This window comes from Nerophis lumbriciformis, linkage group LG11 (genome assembly GCF_033978685.3).
Source record: "Nerophis lumbriciformis linkage group LG11, RoL_Nlum_v2.1, whole genome shotgun sequence".
NCBI classification, from domain to species: domain Eukaryota; kingdom Metazoa; phylum Chordata; class Actinopteri; order Syngnathiformes; family Syngnathidae; genus Nerophis; species Nerophis lumbriciformis.
The window spans coordinates 15,196,391-15,220,827 of NC_084558.2; the positions used below are offsets into that span (position 1 = coordinate 15,196,391).

A 24,437-nucleotide genomic window follows, 5' to 3' on the forward strand; every position below is an offset into this window, starting at 1 on the left:
GACCTCGATTTCCAAAGGAAATGCAAAATTTGCATGGTTGGGTGATGGTTTGGGGGGCCATGTCATCTGCTGGTGTCGGTCCACTCTGTTTCCTGAGATCCAGGGTCAACGCAGCCGTCTACCAGCAAGTTTTAGAGCACTTCATGCTTCCTGCTGCTGACCTGCTCTATGGAGATGGAGATTTCAAGTTCCAACAGGACTTGGCGCCTGCACACAGCGCAAAATCTACCCGTGCCTGGTTTACGGACCATGGTATTTCTGTTCTAAATTGGCCCGCCAACTCCCCTGACCTTAGCCCCATAGAAAATCTGTGGGGTATTGTGAAAAGGAAGATGCAGAATGCCAGACCCAAAAACGCAGAAGATTTGAAGGCCACTATCAGAGCAACCTGGGCTCTCATAACACCTGAGCAGTGCCAGAAACTCATCGACTCCATGCCACGCCGCATTAACGCAGTAATTGAGGCAAAAGGAGCTCCAACCAAGTATTGAGTATTGTACATGCTCATATTTTTCATTTTCATACTTTTCAGTTGGCCAACATTTCTAAAAATCCCTTTTTTGTATTAGCCTTAAGTAATATTCTAATTTTGTGACACACGGAATTTTGGATTTTCATTTGTTGCCACTTCAAATCATCAAAATTAAATGAAATAAACATTTGAATGCATCAGTCTGTGTGCAATGAATAAATATAATGTACAAGTTACACCTTTTGAATGCAATTACTGAAATAAATCAAGTTTTTCAAAATATTCTAATTTACTGGCTTTTACCTGTGTGTATATATATATATATATATATATATATATATATATATATATATATATATATATATATATATATATATATATATATATATATATATATATATATATATATGTATGAAATACTTGACTTGGTGAATTCTAGCTGTCAATATACTCCTCCCCTCTTAACCACGGCCCCAACCACGCCCCGCCCCACCCCCGACCACGCCCCCACCCCCCACCTCCCGAAATCGGAGGTCTCAAGGTTGGCAAGTATGTACTAAGACTGCGTGAGCAAATGTGAAGTAGTGCAGACCATCTTATTTAAATGAGTATTTTGCGTGTACTATACAGGGCTTCACCACTGAGACACTCATTTACTGCACATTCATGTTGTCATGCTCCTACCTGTGGCTGTTTTGCTATGTTTTCAAACATGCAGGAGACATCTATCACTTTTTATGGGCATTGAAGAAACAGTCCTGCAGTGCATCTACAATAAAAACACTTTTAATTTATTTTTTTTTACCTCCGAAAGTGCACTCATTGAAGAGAGGCTGCATTTACTCCGCTCAAGATACAAAACAAATGCATACTAAAACATGTATTTTTACATATAAGAAATATGAAAATAACAAACACCATTAAAAAAAATTATGTATGACACCAAAAAGCATCAATTGACTTTGTTTTATTCGGCCCCTTAAGTCCACTAGCACATATTAAACTGTAAAATGATGTTGCTAAATAGACAATATATGAAATATATTTTATTTCTGACCATCCAAAATGTTGACACACACACGTAGGACGGAGAGGTCTTGCCTGTCCGTCGTCTGTCTGTGCAGCCAATTTGCGTCCTTTTTTAGACGTGATAGATACAATGCAAAATAGTGCTCGCAAAACGGTGATGAGTGTTGACAAATAACACTTTGTGCGCTAAATAGTTATATTTGCATCTTCTCCTCCCAGCATTGTGGTCGTTTTTTAATGATCAGCATACATTTTGCACATTAATGAAAACAGAGACGCAAAATGGATTGCACGCCTTATTCTGCTCACTTAACAGACGCATTTCACTTTGCACACGTTTAGTAGATCAGCTTTGCGTGTGCTATCAGGTTTGCATGTGTTTTAGTATGTGCAAACCTTTAGTAAATCAGTTCAGTTCAGTTCAGTTCAGTTTATTTCAAACATGCATACGATACAATGTAATGCATCACATATTTCCAGTTGTTTCCTTACAGCACGTTCGAAAAGGAGTAGGAAGAAGCTGAGCTTATTTAATGCTACCCCTTTTCATACATAGCAATTTTATCCCATTTTCTTGTTCTCTGTAACAGAACAGTGAATAAATAATAAATAAATAATATACCATAGTAAATAAACAAATATTACATACATAAATAATCTTTATCTCAAAAAAATAAATAAAATCAGGCCATATAGTATGTTATCGACTTGTACAAAATTCTGAATTGAATTGATCATCTTTCCCAAATTTGAATTTCTTTCAATGAATTTGAATTGAGGTTGCAGACAGGAAGTAGAATTAATATTTGAATTGAAGTAATTATGGCCCTGCGATGAGGTGGCGACTTGTCCAGGGTGTACCCCGCCTTTCGCCCGAATGCAGCTGAGATAGGCTCCAGCACCCCCTGCGACCCCGAAAGGGACAAGCGGTCGAAAATGGATGGAATCATTGAAGGAATTTGAACAGAAATTCCATCTCCCATGTCATTTAATACAGTATTTCAGCATCAACTAATCCCACATGTCTCAACCATTTCAACTGTTTCATAGTCAAAGCGCTCAACACATTTAGGACATTTAACACTCTCTGTGCTGTCATGCTACAGTATGGAAGGAATTCATGTGGTCCCATTCCTGGGTGGATCTCGCGTGAGAGGAAGAGCGAGGGGGGGGGGGGGCATTTTGCAATGCAGTCTGATGAAAATGATGGAAAGCGCCACTCTACATAGCAACTGACGCTGTGGTCGAAGTTCGAATTGCCACAAAACACATTTTAAGATATTCAATACCCCAATGCCATCAATTCTATCTAGTTGTTAATGGAGTACTCATCTGTCAGCATACAAATGTATTTCCCATTGATCTAAAATACACAATATTAAGTTTGTGTGTGTGTGTGTGTGTGTGTGTGTGTGTGTGTGTGTGTGTGTGTGTGTGTGTGTGTGTGTGTGTGTGTGTGTGTGTGTGTGCGTGTGTGTGTGTGTGTGTGTGTGTGTGTGTGTGTGTGTAACACAGGTTATCGTGGACATGTCAGTTCCTCCATCACCGGTTTGTCATTCTGTGGAGATGGACGTCTACCTCGGCCAATCAGCACTATCGGGCCCGTCTTTCCTATCTCTGTCTGAATCCTCCAGCCAAGTCAGAGACAGTCCCTCATCCGTAAGAGTCCTTACACACGAACACGCGCACACACAGTAGTTGTCCTGCTCTTTCAGTCCGTCATATATATACACAGAGTCTCTGCAGGTCATCAAAAAGCATTAAAAATCAATAAATGGATTATGAGAAAATTAAGGCCTAAGATGGCATTAAAAAACATTAAATACAGGGTCCAGAGGCCTTAGAAATATTCATACAATTGCAATTGGCAACAAAAAAGACAACTGAACAAACCACCTGACCCAGTTTTTCCATTTTGGGGAAAAACTTCACTTCAAAATGTCCAATAATTTATTGAAATTGAATTTTTGCTCACAAACATTGAGTCCATTTTCTGTTGATGTTTGTTGACCTATTTAATAGGATAATTACCATAAGTTATTGACCTTCCAAAACAATGGTTACAAAATACTACAGTAAAAAAAAAGTGATCATTATACATTATGATTACAGTAGTTCTTGATTCGGCCACAACTTTGTAAACTTGTCAGCTATACAACACTATCATTGTCAAATGATAACAATTTTGTCCATACAGACAATTATGTATAATAATGATCTGCAGTAGGACATCATTGGGCAAAATGTTTTAAGTTGCATTAAAAAACATTAAACTAGATTTGCTGATACCTGCAGAAACTCTGATAATAGTACTATCTGTGTTTATCCTACAGTTGCTGGAGAGCAACGCCTTTGACTCCAGCATCCTGGACTTCTGGGCTGTCTCCGGTTTGGTGCCTCAGACGGACGCTGCAGTTCACGGAGAGAACGCGACTTCCTGGACGTCATGTGACAGCCTGCTTAAAGAGTCTGACGCCCCCGACCTCTGTGAAGCCTCGCTTGATGTGTTTCCAACTCGCCAGCTAAGGAGGAAAAAGGCTCACTTGCAGCTTCACCTGACCTCATCTGACCCTCCTGCTGCCAAACACGCTCATCCATCCCTGCCTGCACAGGACCAGCATATTATTTCTGTGAATGCTCACAACCGCAATATTAAGACATTTTTGACTCTGTCCGGTAGGACGGCGTTCACTAAAATCACAAACCATATTTGATTCAATACCTCAAAGAATGCTCTGACTATATTGTTTATGCTTTCAGAGGAGAATCTGCTGATGTCAATAGACGAAGCAAAAGAAGACACTTCATGTTTGTCCAAAAACAACTCAGACAGCGGCAGGGACTCCCCTACAACCGCGTCTTCAATCTCAAACACGTAAGTCAGGCTTCTGTTTAGAATTAAAGTGCAGATCCTTATTTGGGATTTCTGTCCTTTCTTAGTCAGAGCACCTCATGCAGCAGCTGGTCAGACCACACTGAGGATAAAAGCCTTCACGAGGCAGAGTTTCTCAAGTTCGGTCCACATGCTTGTCCCTCCCCGTTTGAGAACAAACTCCACAAATGTCCGTCTGTACAGTCTGTTTACTCGGTGGCCAGTACCTTCCTGCCGAGTCCGTCTCCGGACTCGACAAGATCCTCCTCCACCACACGCATCGGTACGACTATTGGGTTTGACTATGCAAAAGGGATGTCAAATTGCAAAGTTGACAAAACAAAAGTACAAACTGCATTGAAATAATAACTGATCCACCACTACACCCTCTGACCTTAGGCATCGCTCGAGCTCGACCCAGCCAGCTCTTACCTCCCTGGGTGCTGTGCGTGATCTACCCCGTTGTGGCCGTGCTGATCGGATCCTGCCTAGCTCTTGTCGGAATCTATGGCAGCCTCTTCTCCAGAACCGTCGTCCTCATGTGGCTGATATCGGCGTTGTCTGCCTTCCTCACCTCTGCTCTCCTGCTGGAACCTCTCAAAGTCTCTTCAAACACCTCACCTACCGGCCATACCTCATTGAGCTTTGGTGTATAACTCTTGTATTATCTTGCTCAGGTGTGCGTGCAAGCCTTGATCTACACCATAGTTTGGCGGCCTGTGGATCCAGAGGTTGAAGACCAGCTGGCCCAGGAGACCACAGTGGTGAAGGCATCCGGAGAACACAGTGGGAAGGTTCAACCACCATGTGGCTACGGCCTGCTCCAAGCTAAGGAGGAGGCTCGTAAAGTCCGTGCCCTGAGGTCACTCATGAGGGTGAGAATCAAAGCAACCTTTCTGACCATTATTGCAGTTCATATTTGTCTTAACTGCACTGTAAAAAAGAATATGGCAAGCAATTATTAAAAATCAACAGTAAAGCACTGTAAAATCAAAAATAGTTTATCACAGGAGTAAATGCAGTGGATTCCTGCAAGCCAAGAAACAGTAAATAACCTAAATTACTATGGTTATAATATGTAGAAAACACATGACTTTACTGTGTAAATAATGAAAAGTTGTACAATGCATTTGCAAATACTGTAATGTCACAAGCATGCAACTACTCTAAAATATACAATGTTACTCTGTCTAAATTAATGTTTTTGCAGATTGTACATTTCAATTTATGGCATACCTTAATTTTTTAGGGGTTTGTGTTAAAGCATTAGCCGAGTTACCTTTTATATGTGCTTCATTGCAAACTACATCGAAATGAACCGCTCTGTGTGTTTAAGTGTGCTGGAGCTGGTTGCAAGCAGCTTTTAACAGATACGGAGCATTTAAGACTCATTTGTAATAGCTCACTTGAAGGAACATGTTGCAGAAGGCCATGTTGTGAGTTGTCCAGTGAAAGGTTGTACAAATACTTTCAAGTTAAAATCCTCATGTACCGCTCACATATCTTGGAAACACAGGCATTTTGATGGTACTAGTATCGATTACAGAACAGCACGATAACATAGTGGTTAGTGCTCGTGCCGAACAATGCAAGGGGTCTTTCTGTGTAGAGTTTGCATGTTCTCCTTGTGTCTGCGTGGGTTCTCTCCGGGTACTCCAGCTTCCTCCCACCTCCAAAGACATGCACCTGGTAATAGGATGATTAGCAACACTAAAATTGGCCCTAATTTGTTTCCTGGTGAATTCCTGGCAAACACCGCTGCCAGTATAAGTTTTATAGGTTTTTTGTTATCAGGTTACCAATAGACCAGTTTTTTTCATAGTAATTTACTGTAAGCAAAAACAATTATTAACTGTAAAATGACCAGATTCAACATCATCATACTGTAATGTCCTATACATCGTAACTGCATTTTTTTACGGTGAATTGCTGGCAACCACAGCTGCCGTTATTTTTCTGTAAATTGTGTAGATTTATTTTTTTACAATGTGTTTTTTGTATTGTCTCCAAAGCACTGTGTGTACCAGCTGCTGTTTTTTTTGCTGGTGCTCATGATGAACTATCAGGATAACATGGAACAAAGACAGGGAAGGTTGTTGCACTCCGCTGTGAGACACCAACTTCTCACTGCTCCCTTGGGGGTGCCCAATCTCACATCCGTCACAAGGTGAGCACTTTCACTACAACATACAACAGAGGTGTCCAACCTTTTTCATCCAATGGCGGCATATTAAGAAATCAGAGCATGCTGAGGACAAAGCATTGTGTTTTTTGTTATTAGTATCAACATTTTAGCCTTTACTCTTTACATTGTGTCATTATGAGCTATGTTCCCCAATTTTTTAATAAATAAAAAAAATTCAGCAAAAAAACTAACTGAAAATACAGTTGTATTGCTGTAGTAATTACAGATTAATCACTTCCAAGTGATTTGTAAAATGTTAAAATTCCTATTTGTGGCAGATTTTTCAGAAAGTTGGGGCAAAATTTGTGAGGCCTTTTCTTTATAAAAATTGGTCATAAATCTTTTAGGTGTTCCATGTAATCTTAACCTCAAAAACATACATTCAATGTACAAACATACATATACACATACTGTACATATACAAGTACATATACATACATACACTCCTGCATATAATCATGTTTAAAGCATTTATTAACATTTTGCCCTATGGGAAACTGACAAAGCTTAACCTATTGTTACTATAACAATCTACAAGGTTAATATAGTTGCCCTCTCTTTCTTCCCCTCCATTTATCTGCTTGATTTTGTATTTCAAGTTATCATTACATATATGTGTTGTTGCATTTGAACAATTGTATGGTTGATAATACAGGTAATTATTGTTATTATTCATTAGCAATAGTGCTATTTCTCCATTTGTAGTGTAATGATGCTCATTGTCATTTCTGTATTATTTATTTCACTAACTGCTTCTTTGCTATCACTTTTAGCATCATATTTGTACATATCCTATTTGCTGATGTTGTTATGTTGTTGTTGTTATTGTTGTGTTTGCTGTTGTTGTTGTCTCTCTGTCTTATCCCCCTCTTGTCCCCGCAATTTCCCCCTCTGTCTTCCTTTCTTTCTCTTTCTATCCCCTTCTGCTCCCGCCTGGTTGCACCAAATAATAATATAAATCCATTTAATAAAGTCAAATACAAATAAGGCAACAAGAGACGTATCCCACACTTTTCTTTTGTAAAGTAAATTTGTACAGCCGATATGGACATCTACATCAACTATATGATTTGCCTGAGTAGCTGGACAGGACATTAAAAAACAAAACAAAAAAAAAACCACAGGATTTCAACAAAAGTTGAAAACCAAACTAATGTACGGTTATCTTTTATTATAAAAAATAACAGTAAAAATAGTTATAAGAAACACCACTAAATGTTTCCTTATTGCCTGCTGCCTGCTCTGTCGTCCACAAGTTGCAGACATTCTCGGTGTATGTTTTACGCTTGAAAAATGTTTGTTCACCTTAAACATTAATTTATGTTTCAACACATTTCTTGCCACAAAGAAGGCTTAGCGCTGTTGACGGGAATCCGAAGCAATGATGCCGATTGACCAAATACGTGCGGGGAAGTTGCAGGTGTCGTGCGAAATTTTGTATCCCTGAAATATTTTGTATCCCCTACCGCGGGAGTGCGCATGGAGGAGGAGCTCTGGGCCTTGTTCATACAGCGGCAGCACTTCCGTGTTATTAGCGATGTCAATGATTATAAATATTATGTATCCCCTACTAACTTTTTTTGTGATTAATAACATGAGTCCAAATTCACAAGTTTTGTTGTTAATGATGCTAAGTATTTACAGAATAAAACCTATGATGTTAGTACACCAATTGAGGGAAATAGAGGGGGGGGACATTGTATGGCAGCACAGAAATATGCTAAAATATTATGTATCCCCTACTAACTTTTTTGTAATTAATAAAATGAGTCCAAATTCACGAGTTTTTTACAATGCCAAGTCTGTACATATAATCCACATGATGTTGGTACATACTGGGGACGTACGTGGGACTCATATTTTCTGGCATAAAATACTTGGGGTTTTTTTTTATTTGTTTTTTTTTAACATGGAATTGAGTCTACACTGTAGTGTTTGTTCCCATTACATTGGTGTTATTGTATAATTTATCAGAAGATGAAATCAATAATAAACCAAATTACAGGACATTATTAATGTAATTTGCAGAAAATAGCAGGCTGACCAACCGCTCTGCAGCATGACACGTATACAATAGAGAAGCTTGTGCAGCGATGTAAATACAAGTACAGCACGTCATGTACGGATGATCAAAAGCATTTATTCGGGTAGGAATGTCGCATGTTACACCAACAACATTTTTGACAATCAAAGCATCATCGTTATAATCCACATTTTGTATCATTGACATCACTAATAACACGGAAGTGCTGCCGCTGTCTGAACAAGGCACAGAGCTCCACTTATCCGCCCCCATGCGGCAGGTTACTCAAAACATTTCGGGATACAACATTTTGCACGATAGTCGCGAGGTTGCGCACATAACTCACATAAATTGGTTGAGTTTGCATGAATTGCCACAAGACGTCCTGGAGGGACTGCTTAGTGGTGCATTGATGCTCAGCTGAGTTTGTTATTTCTCTCATTACTCATGCCTACTTCCACAGTCTTAAAATCATGCTATTTAAACACCGCAAGTTCTTAAAAGGGAATAATATTACGATATATTTTGAAGGCAGAATGTTTCATATAGCTTTTATATTGGAGCTTACTGTATTAATTTGCACAGGTATACTTTTTTAAGTATTTTATATGTGTAGTTTATGTCTACATACTTCATGCAATCTTGCAAAAACATCTTCATATTCTCACTATACACACAAAATAAGCCAATGCGCTGGTCTTGTTTCATGACCCCTTACTTTGTAAATGTTTTAATCGATCCCACTTTGTCACGCCATCCAGCTGGTTACATGCAGAGCAGTGGATGAACACCACCTTGGTGAACCACTTGCACCACAACCCTTTGCTGCGCCTCGTTGGTTCGCCTCGGCTCCAGTACGCGCACACACCGGAATGGGCAGAGGTTATCATTTTGGGAAACAGCAGTGTGGTGACACGACGGGTTCTGGCTGATCTTCACAAGCGAGGCTTTTACTCTAAAAAGTAAGTGGATTTACTAGGCCTTCTCTAAACAACACTATATTTATGTACAGTGTTTGACATTAGATGCTAGTTTATTTTTCGTACCTTCAGGTTCAAAACTATCTCTTTGGATTTCACACAATACCACAGAGAGTCTGGTTTATTTCTCTGTGTGTCCGTTCAACTCGATCGGACACAAAGGGTCACTTCCTCCCTCTCCATTCATCCACTCCTCGTCCCGTCATCCCATAAAGGCTTGGACCTTCATCTGGTTCTGACGGTAAACGCCCACCCTGCTGCATCGACTTCATAACCAATTCAAATTAATCAAGGTAATATGACATCCGGGCTTCCCCTCGCAGGTTCTCCTTCTCAGTTCTGCTCTCCTCATCTTGTTTGGGGAAGTGTGGTCCATGGCTACTGAGCGTGCTCAGTATCTGTGCGAAGGCAAACACTGGCTACAGCTGCTTCTGGTGACATTGTCACTGGCGACGAGTGTTCTCCAACTCTGCTTTCTGTCTCAGGTCACCTCTTGTGTTTCCCAGGTAGGAAAATGCCTGAAAGTTTGTGGACACAAGTATTGGGATGCAATTTACTTGGACATGGTCTTTTTGGAAGGCGCTTTTCTGGTCCTGCATAATTTATAAATACATGATTGTATGAGTTTGCTGTAGAACCCTGCCTTCAATCCTACCCAGCACCTTTGGATTGGATTAAAACTGAAATAGGGAGCGGATCAGACACTTGCTCAGGTCCTTTTTTACGGATAAATGGAAAGAAAAATCCCACATTCCAAATTTCTGGAATAAAGTTATTTCTATAACAACAAATACTGTTGCAGCAACGACTCAATTATACTTAAAGAATAGCCCAATATATTTGCAAAGATTGTATTTTCTGACGTAGTTAACAGATGTCCCAAATCTTTTGTTCATGTTGTTTCTCCAAGTTACAGTAAAAACTTCTAAGTCTTTCTAATTTGCAGCAAGGCTTTTTATTTCCATTAAAAGACCTAAAAAAAAAAGTAATCCGAGAAATACGTCCAGGGTAAAGTTGGTAAAAATATATATATTCTTTGACCATGGGCGTAATTTGGGGGAGGACAGGTGGGACATGTCCCCTGCAGTTTTTGTTCCGTGCATTTTTTAATGTGAACAAATAATGTTCCAAAATAATGTGCCGCTATTGAATGGAGACAAGTCAAACACTAGCGCCAGACGGAAAATAGATTGCATTTCTAGAGCTGCCTTCTTGCCAATGTGGGAATGATTGACAGCATACAGCAGCTGACCAATCAGCAAACACTGCCATACTCAACATACTGTGCATACAGAGAGAACAAGGCCTGTTTAAACTTGACAGTAATCAACCATGTCCACTTGTAGAATTTGCGTACTGTAACGTGCATCTGATCATCCATCATGATTTAGCTGCGGTCCCAACCAGACAGCTTCATTAACTTCCATGGCCCTGCTCTGCTGACTCGGAGGTCTTCCCAATGTGCAGCTATCTTGCTCACTTTTCTGGTTTTAAAGGTAACGTCCAGCTGCAGTTCCCCATTACGCAAAACAATACTTCAGCTTTGCATTTTATCTTGAAACACACACTTCCATTGCTTTGTGTGCCAGCTGTTGGGAACCTTGAGATTTGTTCAGCGGTGGGTTATGATCATCAGAGTCCTGCAGAGAGCTTGGAAGGAGTTGTGGGTCTTAAAAATCCTCTTGCTGCTATTGATGCTGTTCTGTACACACCTCAGCAATACGGTACAAAAAAATTATGAATGAAATGATCGAGCTTTCAGTCAATCGCATTTGCCATTTCTGTGCTATGATTTCAGCTCTTCTCACGCTCAGTGGATGGGTTTCTGTCCATGCATCAGGCTTTGGTGTCATTGCTGTCCATTATGCGTGGCCGGAACAGCCTCCAAAGATTATGTATAGCCCACCCAGTCCTCGGGCCCCTCTATGGCCTATTGGTAATAGGGGCTGGTGTCTGGCTTTTGGCCAAACTCTTTGGGGCTGTACTCATCTGTGCATACAGGTACTTACACTTACCCATTAAATAACTCATCTGCATTTGACTTTATGATTGGTATGTACTACCACCCTTCAAACAAACAGTCTATATACTGGATTTAAGTTGACCAAAAGTGGCAAAGGCACAGCAACATCCAAACACAGCCCATCCATCCATCCATTTTCTACCGCTTGTCCCTTTCGGGGTCACGGGGGGTGCTGGAACCTATCTCAGCTGCATTCGGGCGGAAGGCGGTGTACACCCTGGACAAGTCGCCACCTCATCGCAGGGCCAACACAGATAGACAGACAACATTCACACTCACATTCACACACTAGGGCCAATTTAGTGTTGCCAATCAACCTATCCCCAGGTGCATGTTTTTGGAGGTGGGAGGAAGCCGGAGTACCCGGAGGGAACCCACGCAGTCACGGGGAGAACATGCAAACTCCACACAGAAAGATCCCGAGCCCGGGATTGAACTCAGGACCTTGTGAGGCACGATAGTATTGTGAGGCACATGCAGTAACCCCTGTTTCCACAGTGCTGCCTTCCAAACACAGCAAAAAGACAGAGACACCAAAAAACACATGAAACAGGAAAATGCTGCAATATAAAAGTGCGACAGTCACACAAACGCTGCAAAATCAAAAACAAAAGCTAAAGAAAATTATTGCAAATGCCAAAAAACACACACACACACCCCAAAACAACTGCATGAGCGAAATTCTGCAAGAGTTCATGGAACCAAGGATGGTAGTCAGGCTCCCAGGGGCGCCAGATCTGAGGGATATCTCTCTTCAAAGACAAAAGTTACTGCGTAAAAAAATTGGTTACTCTATACTACTTCAAATTATGGCCAAGTGTTTAACAAAGACATAAAACTTTCTTGCGGGCATGCTGCTCACGACTTTAAAGGCAGATACCCCTCAGCTCTGACACCCATGGTTGCCTATGTTTGTGGTTTCAGATCATTTCTTTGGAACGTTTAGATGTTCCTGTATGTTTGTCCCCGTCGGCCACCGCATGGTTTTATTCATTTTCATGGTGACTCCAGGAAATATACTTATGTAAAAGAATGTCCTAAGTCTGATCCAGATCTAGCTTTTTATTGCATGCGGCATATTCTAAAAATAGAATTAAACTAACACAAAAAAAAGTTCAAATGCTAAATATTTGGCGCCTATTATACAAAACTAATATATTAGCATACAGTACCCTGACCGATATTAGATATTAGATGTGTAAGTAACATTTCCCCCAGCTTTTGTGGTCTATATCATCTGTGGACCAGCCTGGACACCTCTTATTTTACTTTTGTGTTGATTTGTTTATCTTCTGATAAGCTCTCAATTGTGTGTTCACTCCTGTTGACTTTTTAACATGTATACAACACTATAGATTAGAAAACTATTGTTTTTAAAAAGAGCATTTTCTATTCTACTTTTAAAGCATTTTCCATCTGTGAAGACTTTTTTTGTAAAATACATTTCTGGAAAAAAGGTCATTTTTGTGATGTTGTCGCAAATTTCTGCAACTGTTCAGGCAAACACAAGTCATTTTCTGCAACATAGAAACATACTTTTTAACTGCTCATCCCGACAATCAAACAGTAGAAGCAAATAAGGAATGCAAAACATAAACAATTGAACCAACAAGGTGATTGGCATAGCAAACTTCAATGCTGTTCCTGTGATGTACTAACAAGATATGCTCATTCTTGGCTTCCATTCTCTGTTATTTAGGGCTGAAAAAGCAGACATTTATCGTCCATCAACAGAACCTCAAGATTATGAGATGGTCGAGTTCTTTATCAAGAGACTGAAGCTTTGGATTGGGCTTACAAAGGCGAAAGAAGTGAGTGTATTGCAATCCAGAACCTTGCTATTTGCAGACGTTACTGTATGTTCCGAAACAGCGGAAAAAACAAAAATAATAGACGCACACATAAAAAAAAAAATGCTGACACTGTAAGCCCTGTAATATGCCTCATGCATATATTGTATTGTATGATGATTACAGGGACGTGCACATGATTATAGAGCGGCAGGGGCTCAATGTCAGAAAAGGGCAGGAAATTTGTTTTTGGTCCTTTGCACAATATGGAAATTAATGTAAAATTAAATTTGCTAATAGGAAGCTAACTACTTAGCTGTGTGTCCTTTGTAGGTAAAAGTGATTGCCATTTCTTTTGTGTCAACAAATTATTGTCATAATGAGTTAATTCACATTATCATAGGCTTGGAAGACATGAAAAGCAACAAAACACTGGTTTATTATTAGGCTATTTATTGTTGAAGATAAGCACTTTAATATTGAACATTGAACAGTGCAACATGAACTTTGAAAAAAAATACAAAAATAAATACTCAAATGGAAAAAAATTAAATGAGAAAATCTGTCCTTCTTCCCTTAACTTGATGAAAACACCATCAAGTTGTAACTTATGGTCTTTCTCATTTAATGCTCAGACTAAACAACTGAAACTCAATACAGGGCCAAAAATATGGACCAGGGGCCAGTAGAGGGCTGTAGGATGGAGGCCACCCATACCCAAATATGCTCCTCAATGTAAATTCAGGGCTTCCATGATGCTAGTACTTGGTTTTAGCCATGCATTAAGAGGTCTGCTACCCTTAGCTGCTTCCTGGCGCTCCTTCTCCTTCCTTTTCTGTATCCTTTCTTTTTTTGGCATTGTGCTGCAGGCATAATCAACATGAATCAAGTTTAAATACAGATGGTAATATTCCTAACAGATAACCTACATCTTATATCCCCAGAATGCTGAAATTATTATTATTAATAATAATAATAATAATAATAATGATAATAATAATAATAATAATAATAATTATTATTATTATTATCATTATCATTCTTATTATTATTATTATTGTTATTATTATCATTATTATTATTATTATTATTATTATTATTTTGTTAACCCACACAGTAATAGCAAAGTCACAATAAACTTTATATCTAAACCTCTACTGTGAGAGAAATGTGATCCGCCGTAAAGACAGTGCATTTTATTTTGAAAATTAACCTAGTGTTTTATTTTGTATTTTGTACACTACTTCCTGTCCCGCACGATCCGCTCTGCTCTGTGCGGAATTGATGTGCCGTGCTCAATTGATGCGCCGTGCTCCGACGTCCGGCAAAAACAGAAACTGACACATTGAATAATAGTGTAATACAGCGTTTTTCTGAAATATTACCCATATTAGATGCTGAATAAGTGGACGGCGACTAGACCATAACTCACAGGTTCAAGTTGCTCCACTGTCACGTCTCCTCAGGGGCGCAGTTGGCTCTCTCTCCTCTCACTTACCCACTCACTCGCCCTCTCTCTCCCTCTCTGGCGGAAGCGGCAGGCTCAAACAACCCGGTATTACAAGAAAACGTGGAGTTTTTGTACCGCTGTATTTTTTACATCCCTGACAGGAAATTATTAATGTTATTTAAAGAAAACACACACACACACACACACAGGCAGAGGGCACTTTTTAAGAGAGGCAAAAAAGGGCAGGGGCCCAAGCACCCATAGGGCCCTATGTGTGCACGTGCCTGGATGATTACCACTAACAAATAGTAGTGAAAAATGATAGCTAACAGACAGGATCGAAGTCACAGGTAGGTTTTGGCTAGGTTAATAATCTGCTGCAAATTAAAAGAGCTACAATTTACATAAACATTACAGGATGAAACATTATGCAAAAACACACACGAGCCCCAAAGTGAATTGTTTCACGGAATAAAACAATGATGGAAGCTCTCCTCCAATGTCGCCTCTTTAAATATCCACACTGATTGCATGTTGTAATTACGATCATACTTGAAACCTCGCTGCAAGTTTGGAGGTCACGTTATAACATAGTTGACGGTGAAAAGCTAGTGCTGCCACAGCCACACAGTGCACCGCCGTTTTACACAATCATTACGTATATATGCCGTATTATTATGTTGTACATTTTGGGACTGATCTACTACAATCCAAGTAACAAGACAGTGCTAAATAGTGTGTGCAAACTATATAAAATTGCATGTACTGTTAGTGGGCGTGTTGCGTCTGGTCTATAAAGGCTGCGTGATTGATAAGAGGTGCAAAAGGGAGATATTCAATGGAGATATTAATTTCCCTCCACATTCATCGTATTACGCGACACAACCTGTTGTGTTTTGCAATGTTGTTGAACAAGCAGTACACAAATATAATATGTACCACCCTTTTTTGCAATATAGAATCGCAATCTACAAAACAAAACCTATTTTTAGCACGCTGAAGGTGCGCTATTGGAGACGCTGCGGTGTTGTGATGGTGCATCTGCTTCCAGACGCAAGCAAATGCATATTGAAAGATACATTATAACAATATATCCTGTAAATGAACGCCATTAAAAAAAAACGCCCACATTTTTTAAACAAATAACATTAATTTGTTGTAATCAGCCCATAAGACATCTAACATTATACATTGATATTGCTAAATAGACAATATGTCTAATACCTTATTTTCCGGACTATAGAGCGCACCGGTATATAAGCCTCACCCAAAAATTTTAAAAGAAATAAATATTTTCTATATATTAGCCAGGCCGCAGATATATACGATATGAAATTAGTTATTTACACAAAAATATTTAGTAAATATTCGTTTACATATCTTAATTGTTTTCAAACAGTGCCAGTAATACGGCAGTAAAACGGTTGATCAAACAAAACAGAAGTCATCGTCATGGACCCACTAGCTGCGGTAGCTTGCTCTCCAATCAGCTAAACAGACTCAATAGGTCCACGGTGATATATTGGTGAATTTACTGAGGAATTTGTGAAACTGAAACAATACAAAAAGAATACCATTGTAAGTCAATAATACTAACATAGACGCTTTTAAAGGTGTTAGCATATTAGCTAATGCTAACGATGCTCACTTGACTATATTTTGATTGATTGAATTATTTATTTTCAAACCTGCACAGTACAACAAAACAAATTATTGTCATAATGAGTTAATTCACATTATCATAGGCTTGGAAGACATGAAAAGCAACAAAACACTGGTTTATTATTAGGCTATTTATTGTTAAAGATAAGCACTTTAATATTGAACATTGAACAGTGCAACATGAACTTTGAAAAAAAATACAAAAATAAATACTCAAATGGAAAAAAATTAAATGAGAAAATCTGTCCTTCCCTTAACTTGATGAAAACACCATCAAGTTGTAACTTATGGTCTTTCTCACTTAATGCTCAGACTAAACAACTGAAACTCAATACAGGGCCAAAAATATGGACCAGGGGCCAGTAGAGGGCTGTAGGATGGAGGCCACCCATACCCAAATATGCTCTTCAATGTAAATTCAGGGCTTCCATGATGCTAGTACTTGGTTTTAGCCATGCATTAAGAGGTCTGCTACCCTTAGCTGCTTCCTGGCGCTCCTTCTCCTTCCTTTTCTGTATCCTTTCTTTTTTGGCATTGTGCTGCAGGCATAATCAACATGAATCAAGTTTAAATACAGATGGTAATATTCCTAACAGATAACCTACATCTTATATCCCCAGAATGCTGAAATTATTATTATTAATAATAATAATAATAATAATAATAATTATTATTATTATTATTATTATTATTATTATTATCATTATCATTCTTCTTATTATTATTATTGTTATGATTATCATTATTATTATTATTATTATTATTATTATTTTGTTAACCCACACAGTAATAGCAAAGTCACAATAAACTTTATATCTAAACCTCTACTGTGAGAGAAATGTGATCCGCCGTAAAGACAGTGCATTTTATTTTGAAAATTAACCTAGTGTTTTATTTTGTATTTTGTACACTACTTCCTGTCCCGCACGATCCGCTCTGCTCTGTGCGGAATTGATGTGCCGTGCTCAATTGATGCGCCGTGCTCCGACGTCCGGCAAAAACAGAAACTGACACATTGAATAATAGTGTAATACAGCGTTTTTCTGAAATATTACCCATATTAGATGCTGAATAAGTGGACGGCGACTAGACCATAACTCATTCAAACCTGCACAGTACAACAAAACACTTTTTTTTTTTTTTTTTTACATTTTGGCAGGGACATTTATGCAAGGCTTGAAAAGGGGTTGGATGAAGCAGATGCTTATAATATCCCAACCCCTCTCACTCATTCCACATTTAACATAAACAATATAATACAAGAACAATACTATACAAATAAAAACAAGAAAAGCTCCTGTACACTAACAATACAATAGTACCACTGTTACTATGAGACAAGACAAGACGAGACAAAACACACACACACACACACACATACACACACACACACACACACACACACACACACACACACACACACACATACACAGGCCCAAACACTCTCTGACCATACACCTCTCTCTCATCGTTCTGTGCTGAGGGCATCACTCTCTTTCCTCCTCGTACTTCTTCAGTACTTCTTTTTTAAACAGTCTTTTAAATTGAATCATGTTAGAACAGGATTTTAACTCATCCCCTAAGTTGTTCCACAGACTGACTCCACGCACTGAAATGCACATTGATTTTAAAGTTGTTCTAAATTTAGGAAAATATAATTTGTTGTTTCCTCTTAGACTGTAACTATGGTGAGCATCTCTATCCTGGAATAGGTTCTGTATATTGGATGGTAGAGAGTTTTGGGATGCCCTAAACATAATTTGAGCAGTTTTAAAATTGATCACATCGTGCAGTTTAAGTTGCTTTAACTCCATGAATAGTGGATTTGAATGATGTCTGTAGTGAACATTGGACACAATCCTAATGGCCTTTTTCTGCAGAGTGACTAAAGGCTGTAGATGAGATTTATAACAATTTCCCCAGACTTCAACACAATAGTTTAAATATGACATAATAAATGAATGATACAATAACAGCAGAGCATTGGTGTTCAATAAATGACATGATCTCCTCCTCATTCCAACACATTTAGCAACTTTTGTCCTCAGGTAATTTATATGAGGCTTCCATGATATATTTTCATCTATTACCACTCCTAAAAATTAATTTTGTTGGACATATTCTATTGGTGTATCATCAATAACAATCCTGATGGGTATATTACTTTTGCGATTGCTAAAGAGTATGATTTTGGTCTTCTTTAAATTCAGAGACAATTTGTTGGTATTAAACCAAGTTTTTAACTTGATCATCTCCTCAGTTATAGAGGCCAGAAGTTGCTTCACGTCGTCACCTGCACATGTAATGGTTGTATCGTCAGCAAAGAGGATGAACTTCAGCAGTGTTGATACTTTACATATTTCATTGATATACATTATAAATAGTGTGGGTCCTAGTATCGAGCCCTGGGGGACTCCACAGGTTATGTTCATGAGTGTAGATTGATGTTGGTCGATCTGGACAATCTGCTGTCTCTCATTCAAGTAGCTCTTCAGCCATTTCCCTGCCACTCCCCTTATGCCATAGTTTTCCAGTTTATTTACCAAAATCTGGTGGTCAATGGTATCGAAAGCCTTTTGCAGGTCAATAAAAATTCCTATAACAAATTTGTTTTTCTCGATACCATTAGTAATGTTCTCTATTAGATCACTTAAAGCTAATGAAGTTGACCTATTTTGTCGGAACCCATATTGACAATCAGATAATAATGTGTGCTTTTCAATGAAGCCACGAAGTCTATTATCAAATAATTTTTCCAATATTTTTGACAACTGTGGCAGAAGGGAGACGGGCCGGTAATTTGTGAAGTGGTGTTTGTCTCCAGATTTGAAGATGGGGATGACTTTTGAGAGTTTCATTTGTGAAGGAAATTGTCCAAGTTGAAAAGATAAATTGCAGATGTATGTGAATGGTTTGATGATTTTTTCCGCTACGTTCCGGACCGTCCTCATGTCGAGGTCATAAATGTCACGTGATGTTTTGTTCTTGCTTTTCTGAATAATCTCTAAGACTTCCTTTTCGACAGTAGGAGTAAGGAACATCGAGTAAGGATTTTTTTCAATAAGTTCCATGGGCTGTTCATCATTAATTGGGATTTTTTTTGCCAGCTCAGGGCCAACTTTAACAAAAAACATATTGAAGCTGTCCGCAATCATCTTCTTATATTATTATATATTAGGATAGCACATACAAATAAAACACTACTATCAAACGTGACGGTTTAGTAAGTACGAATTGTATTAGTTATATTGTAAAATTTACAAGCATTGCTTGGAGTGATGAATGAAGAAACCATACAAGTAGATACACTATGGATGACATAATAGACGGGACGGCACTTGTACTCTACGGCAGTGGTCCCCAGCCACCGGGCCACGGCCCTGTACCGGTTCGTGGATCGATTGGTACCGGGCCGCACAAGAAATTTAAAAAATAAATAAAAAATAAATGCAACTTTAAAAAAAAAAATTTTTTTATTAAATCAACATAAAAAACACAAGATACACTTACAATTAGTGCACCAACCCAAAAAACCTCGCTCCCCCATTTACACTCATTCACACTCATTCGCACAAAAGGGTTGTTTCTTTCTGTTATTAATATTTCTGGTTCCTACGTTATATATAAATATAGATCAATACAGTCTGCAGGGATACAGTTCGTAAGCACACATGATTGTATTTCTTTATGACAAAAAAAACCAAACAAACAAAAAAAAAAACATCCCTCCCATCTTATCAAATCATATGAAACCATGTGTTAATCACAAACAGTATTATTTATTTAAAAACATAAACCTTAAGCTTTGTTCAGGCTGATGACAAAAATGAGCACTGACCAACTATACTGCATAGGAAGGGACTCATAAATAACTGACCAAAAATACATTTGCATACCATTATGTTGTGCCAAAATAAACTAAATTAATAAGGATGTGTTTCTTGACTAAGCTGTCAATAAAATTGAAATGCTAATTAAAATACAACTTCACCACTTTAGTCATAATTTTTGCGCTTAAGAAACTTCTCCATGACTTTAGCTCCAGACTTTGGTGTGTTTGGTATTGTCATTACTGTCACAGGTGTTGGAAAGTTGAATCACAACTCAGTACAGCTGCGACCGACATGGACTACAGCTGGGAAAAAGCTATTTTATGGCGGCCCTCTATGATTAAGAAACACTGATTTAGGAGACACAAACATCAATGCACAGACTTAGTAGACTTTGCATGTACTATCAAGTTTGCACGTGTTTTAATACTCGCAAACTTTTAATAGATCAGGCCCCTAATATTTTACTATCAATTTTTTGCGAATAGGCGAGGATTCACTGGATAAATCTAATGTATCCCCTAATAAATGTGAGTCACTTCATGTAAATCAGGTGTGTCAAACTCATTTTAGATCGGGGGCCACATGGAGAAAAATCTACTCCCAAGTGGGCCGGACTGGTAAAATCACGGCACGATAACTTAAAAATAAAGACAACTTTAGATTGTTTTCTTTGTTTAAAAATAGAACAAGCACATTCTGAAAATGTCCAAATCATAATGTTGTTGGGTTTTTTTACACTTACTGTACATGTTGCGGTTAATAGTATTTTATCTTTATTTGTCGTTATTTACACTTTCTGAATAAATTATGTGATAATGTTCATCAGTCAACTCATTGGTGTTAATTTTCAATCTATCAAGATAAAAAAATATACATCAAAATCAAATTACAGTATGTTATTTATGTAATTTGATCATTTTCCTCGACTGATGTACTAACATCATGTGGTTTATTTTGTACATATATAGCATCATCTACAAATAATTGATATTGCGACATCCAGTGGACATATTTCATTCAAAAACTTCAGGTTAATTTTTATACCTAGCAAACTTATCCCCCGGGCCGGATAAAGCCTGTTCACGGGCCTTATCCGGCCCTCGGGCCGTACGTTTGACACCCCTGATGTAAATAGTGCTTGTTTCTTTTCCGTTCCAGTTCAGGCACAGGGTGAAGTTTGAAGGCATGGACGTTCCTCCTTCCAGGGCTTCCCAAGAATCCCGTCTCTCCTCTCTGTTTTCCTCCCCTCCGTCTTCTCACTTGCCGCGCTCGTCTCCTTCCTTCTCTTCTCCTCGTCCGCTGTCATCATCGCTTTCTACCATGTCTGAAGACTCGTCAATTTCTGAGCAAGGCTTTGACGTCCAGCCCTTCCTGGACCACCTGCTGCCATGCGTCAACGCCCTGCTGTCTCAGTTCGACCGCGTCACCCAGATAACTGAGGATGTTAACAACCTGGAGACTGAACTTGAGGAGGCTCTGACCAAGAGAAAGGAACATAAGATCAACAAGGAGAGAATGAATGACCAATTCCAAAAATCTGCAAATCCAAAGGACCAGGAGGGTGACAGAAGGACGAAGGAAGTAAGGCGCAGGAGGACAGGTCTGCTTTACCCTAATCCACAAAAATCCCTTTCAACCATATTGCCTTTTGCGCCTTCCACAATCCACTCCTCTCACGTGTTCCCCCGCACACGCAGCTCACACTCCGAGTGTGAATCAGTGCGTTTCCAGTATCACGTGTGCTGCGAGACATCAGAAGCAAGTAAGTTTCCCGCTGAAAGCTCTGGTGTGGTCAGGTCCCCTAAAAGGAGAGCATGGCATTCCGGAAGCTCTCACTCGGCAGATGCAGCTCAAAGGTTGTGGCAAAAACAAGGTGGAGTCGCCTTCGCCTTCATCAGACCAAAGAGTGAAGAGGACGTACTGAGACGTATCAGTGACGGGGCCCCAAAAAAGAGGAAGGCATGGATCGCTGAAGAACCAGAGGTGAAGTAATCATTTGTGATCTTTGTTAACTTCGCATGGCTTCAAGAGGACTTCCGCCAAGTTTTAGAAAGGGTCATTATCCGAATCCAGAGGATACATTGAAATTATTGATGTCCATTTTCCTGTGTGTTTGTTTGGATCTTGTTCAAATTTTGCGTGTTAATCTGTTTAATTTTCAAGTTATAACATGTTCCTATACAATAAGAGTCATTGACATTCAGAAAACAGTTAAAAATGTTACAGCGTTTGAGCAGACCTCATTTTTGGAATGTGATCCAAAAAACAACTACTGGAAGATGCTTGGTAGGATACATTGCGTCAATTCATTTTAGTTTTGCATGCAGTCCTAATAGCGTTTAGCAAAATGGTAATGGCAATGGGTTATCCATCCATCCATCCATTTTCTACCGCTTATTCCCTTCATGGTTGCGGGGGGCGCTGGAGCCTATCTCAGTTACAATCGGGCGGAAGGCGGGGTACACCCTGGACAAGTCGCCACCTCATCGCAGGACCAACACAGATAGACAGACAACATTCACACACTAGGGCCAATTTAGTGTTGCCAATCAACCTATCCCCAGGTGCATGTCTTTGGAGGTGGGAGGAAGCCGGAGTACCCGTATGGAACCCTGGGTTAGTTCATCTGAAACATGCTGAATTAAGTTACATTAAGAAATGTCTTATATTTACATTTGCACAATTCAACATGTCCGAAAAGGAGTAGGAAGAAGCAGAGCTTAGCCTTGTCTGATAGAGTTTTGAAAACAACCTGATAGTTTGTTTACTGCCTGCATGTGTTCTTGTGCGTAACATGTTCACATATTACCGTGTTCTAATATGGAAAGGAAACAGGAACGTGTGATAGTAAAGTTAATCGTCGGCATGGAAATGAATGTATACAGGAGTAAAAATTGTTTGCTTGTTAGCGATGGTTATTAAAGTTCAACACTTACTTTTCCATATACCCATGCATACAGTTTAACGCTGACAAAACACAGGAATTTTTCAGCTGAATAAAGACATGAGATCACATGGTCTCGAATGAGAACAAAAATTAGCTTTTTTTTTTCTTGTCACTTCCCATACATATTTATTAACGGCTTGGTATTCAAATGTACTAATATTGGAAAATTAAGTATAGTCAAGCCAGAATGAAAATGAACAACATATATAAAATAATAAGTATTACAAGAATAAAGGAATTTAATTTAATTTATGAAAAATAAGTTTTTACAATGCCATTTTCATCCTTCCAATAACTGCTTGTCCAAGTTGAATTACATGACATATGCACATACGGTTTTGAATTCACAATTATAATGAACCCACATAGAAAGCCTGTGTGTGATACTGACATGCTGATGATTGGGTCACGGTGCAGCCATGTTATTCCTGCAATATATTTATTTTTCATGTAAAATTATGAAGTATACCTATTTTCTTCAAATGTAAAAAAAAAAAAAAAAAAAAAAAAAAAAAAAAATCCACTTTGTGTTTCCAGAACAGGGGCGTCAAACTCATTTTCACCATGGGCCACATCACAATTACAGCTGCCCTCAGAGGGCCACTTGTATTTGGGAAACCATATAAATGTAAAATGGCTTCATTAAATTATTATACAATTGCCCTTCATTTGCTTATTATCATTGTTTACCAACAAACTGATGGAAAACTTGACAAGAAGATATTAAAGTTGAAGGATTCATATGGCCCCATTCTTGGGTGGATCTTGCGTGAGAGGAAGGGGGAGTTAATCATTTTGCAATGCAGTCTGCTGTAAATGATGGAAAGTGCTGCGCTACATAGCAACCGACGCTGTGGTCAAAGTTGAAATTGCCACAAAACACATTTTAAGATATTGAACACTCTACTGCCATCTGGCAGCTAAAGTGGATAGTGCACGGCCCAAATTTGTCAGGTTTCATGTGTCGGGTAAACCGCGTAGAACGGAGCCATATGAATACCCTTACTACTGTACTGTAGAATTAATTCAAAAAAGGTTTTGATGACAAAGAAAATACTCGGAATAATTTGTTGCATTAAAAAATGACTTAAAAAGATCTGCTGTTTAAATTGAAATACAGGAATTTAGGAAAGATGAATTACCTTATGGACAAACTTTATTTCCAGCCCTT

General features: G+C 38.8%; 1 protein-coding gene across 1 annotated transcript in view; it reads left to right on the forward strand.

The window, feature by feature from the left end:
• Window positions 1–23,364, forward strand: part of pkd1b (polycystic kidney disease 1b) — a 69,946-nt gene extending 46,582 nt beyond the window's left edge. Inside the window, exons 28-42 of the mRNA XM_061967873.1 lie at window positions 3,017–3,160; window positions 3,835–4,177; window positions 4,262–4,376; window positions 4,442–4,656; window positions 4,773–4,975; window positions 5,051–5,248; window positions 6,386–6,540; window positions 9,343–9,543; window positions 9,634–9,802; window positions 9,885–10,067; window positions 10,953–11,057; window positions 11,151–11,285; window positions 11,360–11,562; window positions 13,284–13,395; window positions 21,478–23,364. Of these exons, the coding sequence (XP_061823857.1) occupies window positions 3,017–3,160; window positions 3,835–4,177; window positions 4,262–4,376; window positions 4,442–4,656; window positions 4,773–4,975; window positions 5,051–5,248; window positions 6,386–6,540; window positions 9,343–9,543; window positions 9,634–9,802; window positions 9,885–10,067; window positions 10,953–11,057; window positions 11,151–11,285; window positions 11,360–11,562; window positions 13,284–13,395; window positions 21,478–22,311 (3,315 nt within the window). The 3' untranslated portion in view covers window positions 22,312–23,364. The remainder of the gene's footprint in view (window positions 1–3,016; window positions 3,161–3,834; window positions 4,178–4,261; window positions 4,377–4,441; window positions 4,657–4,772; window positions 4,976–5,050; window positions 5,249–6,385; window positions 6,541–9,342; window positions 9,544–9,633; window positions 9,803–9,884; window positions 10,068–10,952; window positions 11,058–11,150; window positions 11,286–11,359; window positions 11,563–13,283; window positions 13,396–21,477) is intronic.
• Window positions 23,365–24,437: the final 1,073 nt, after the last annotated feature.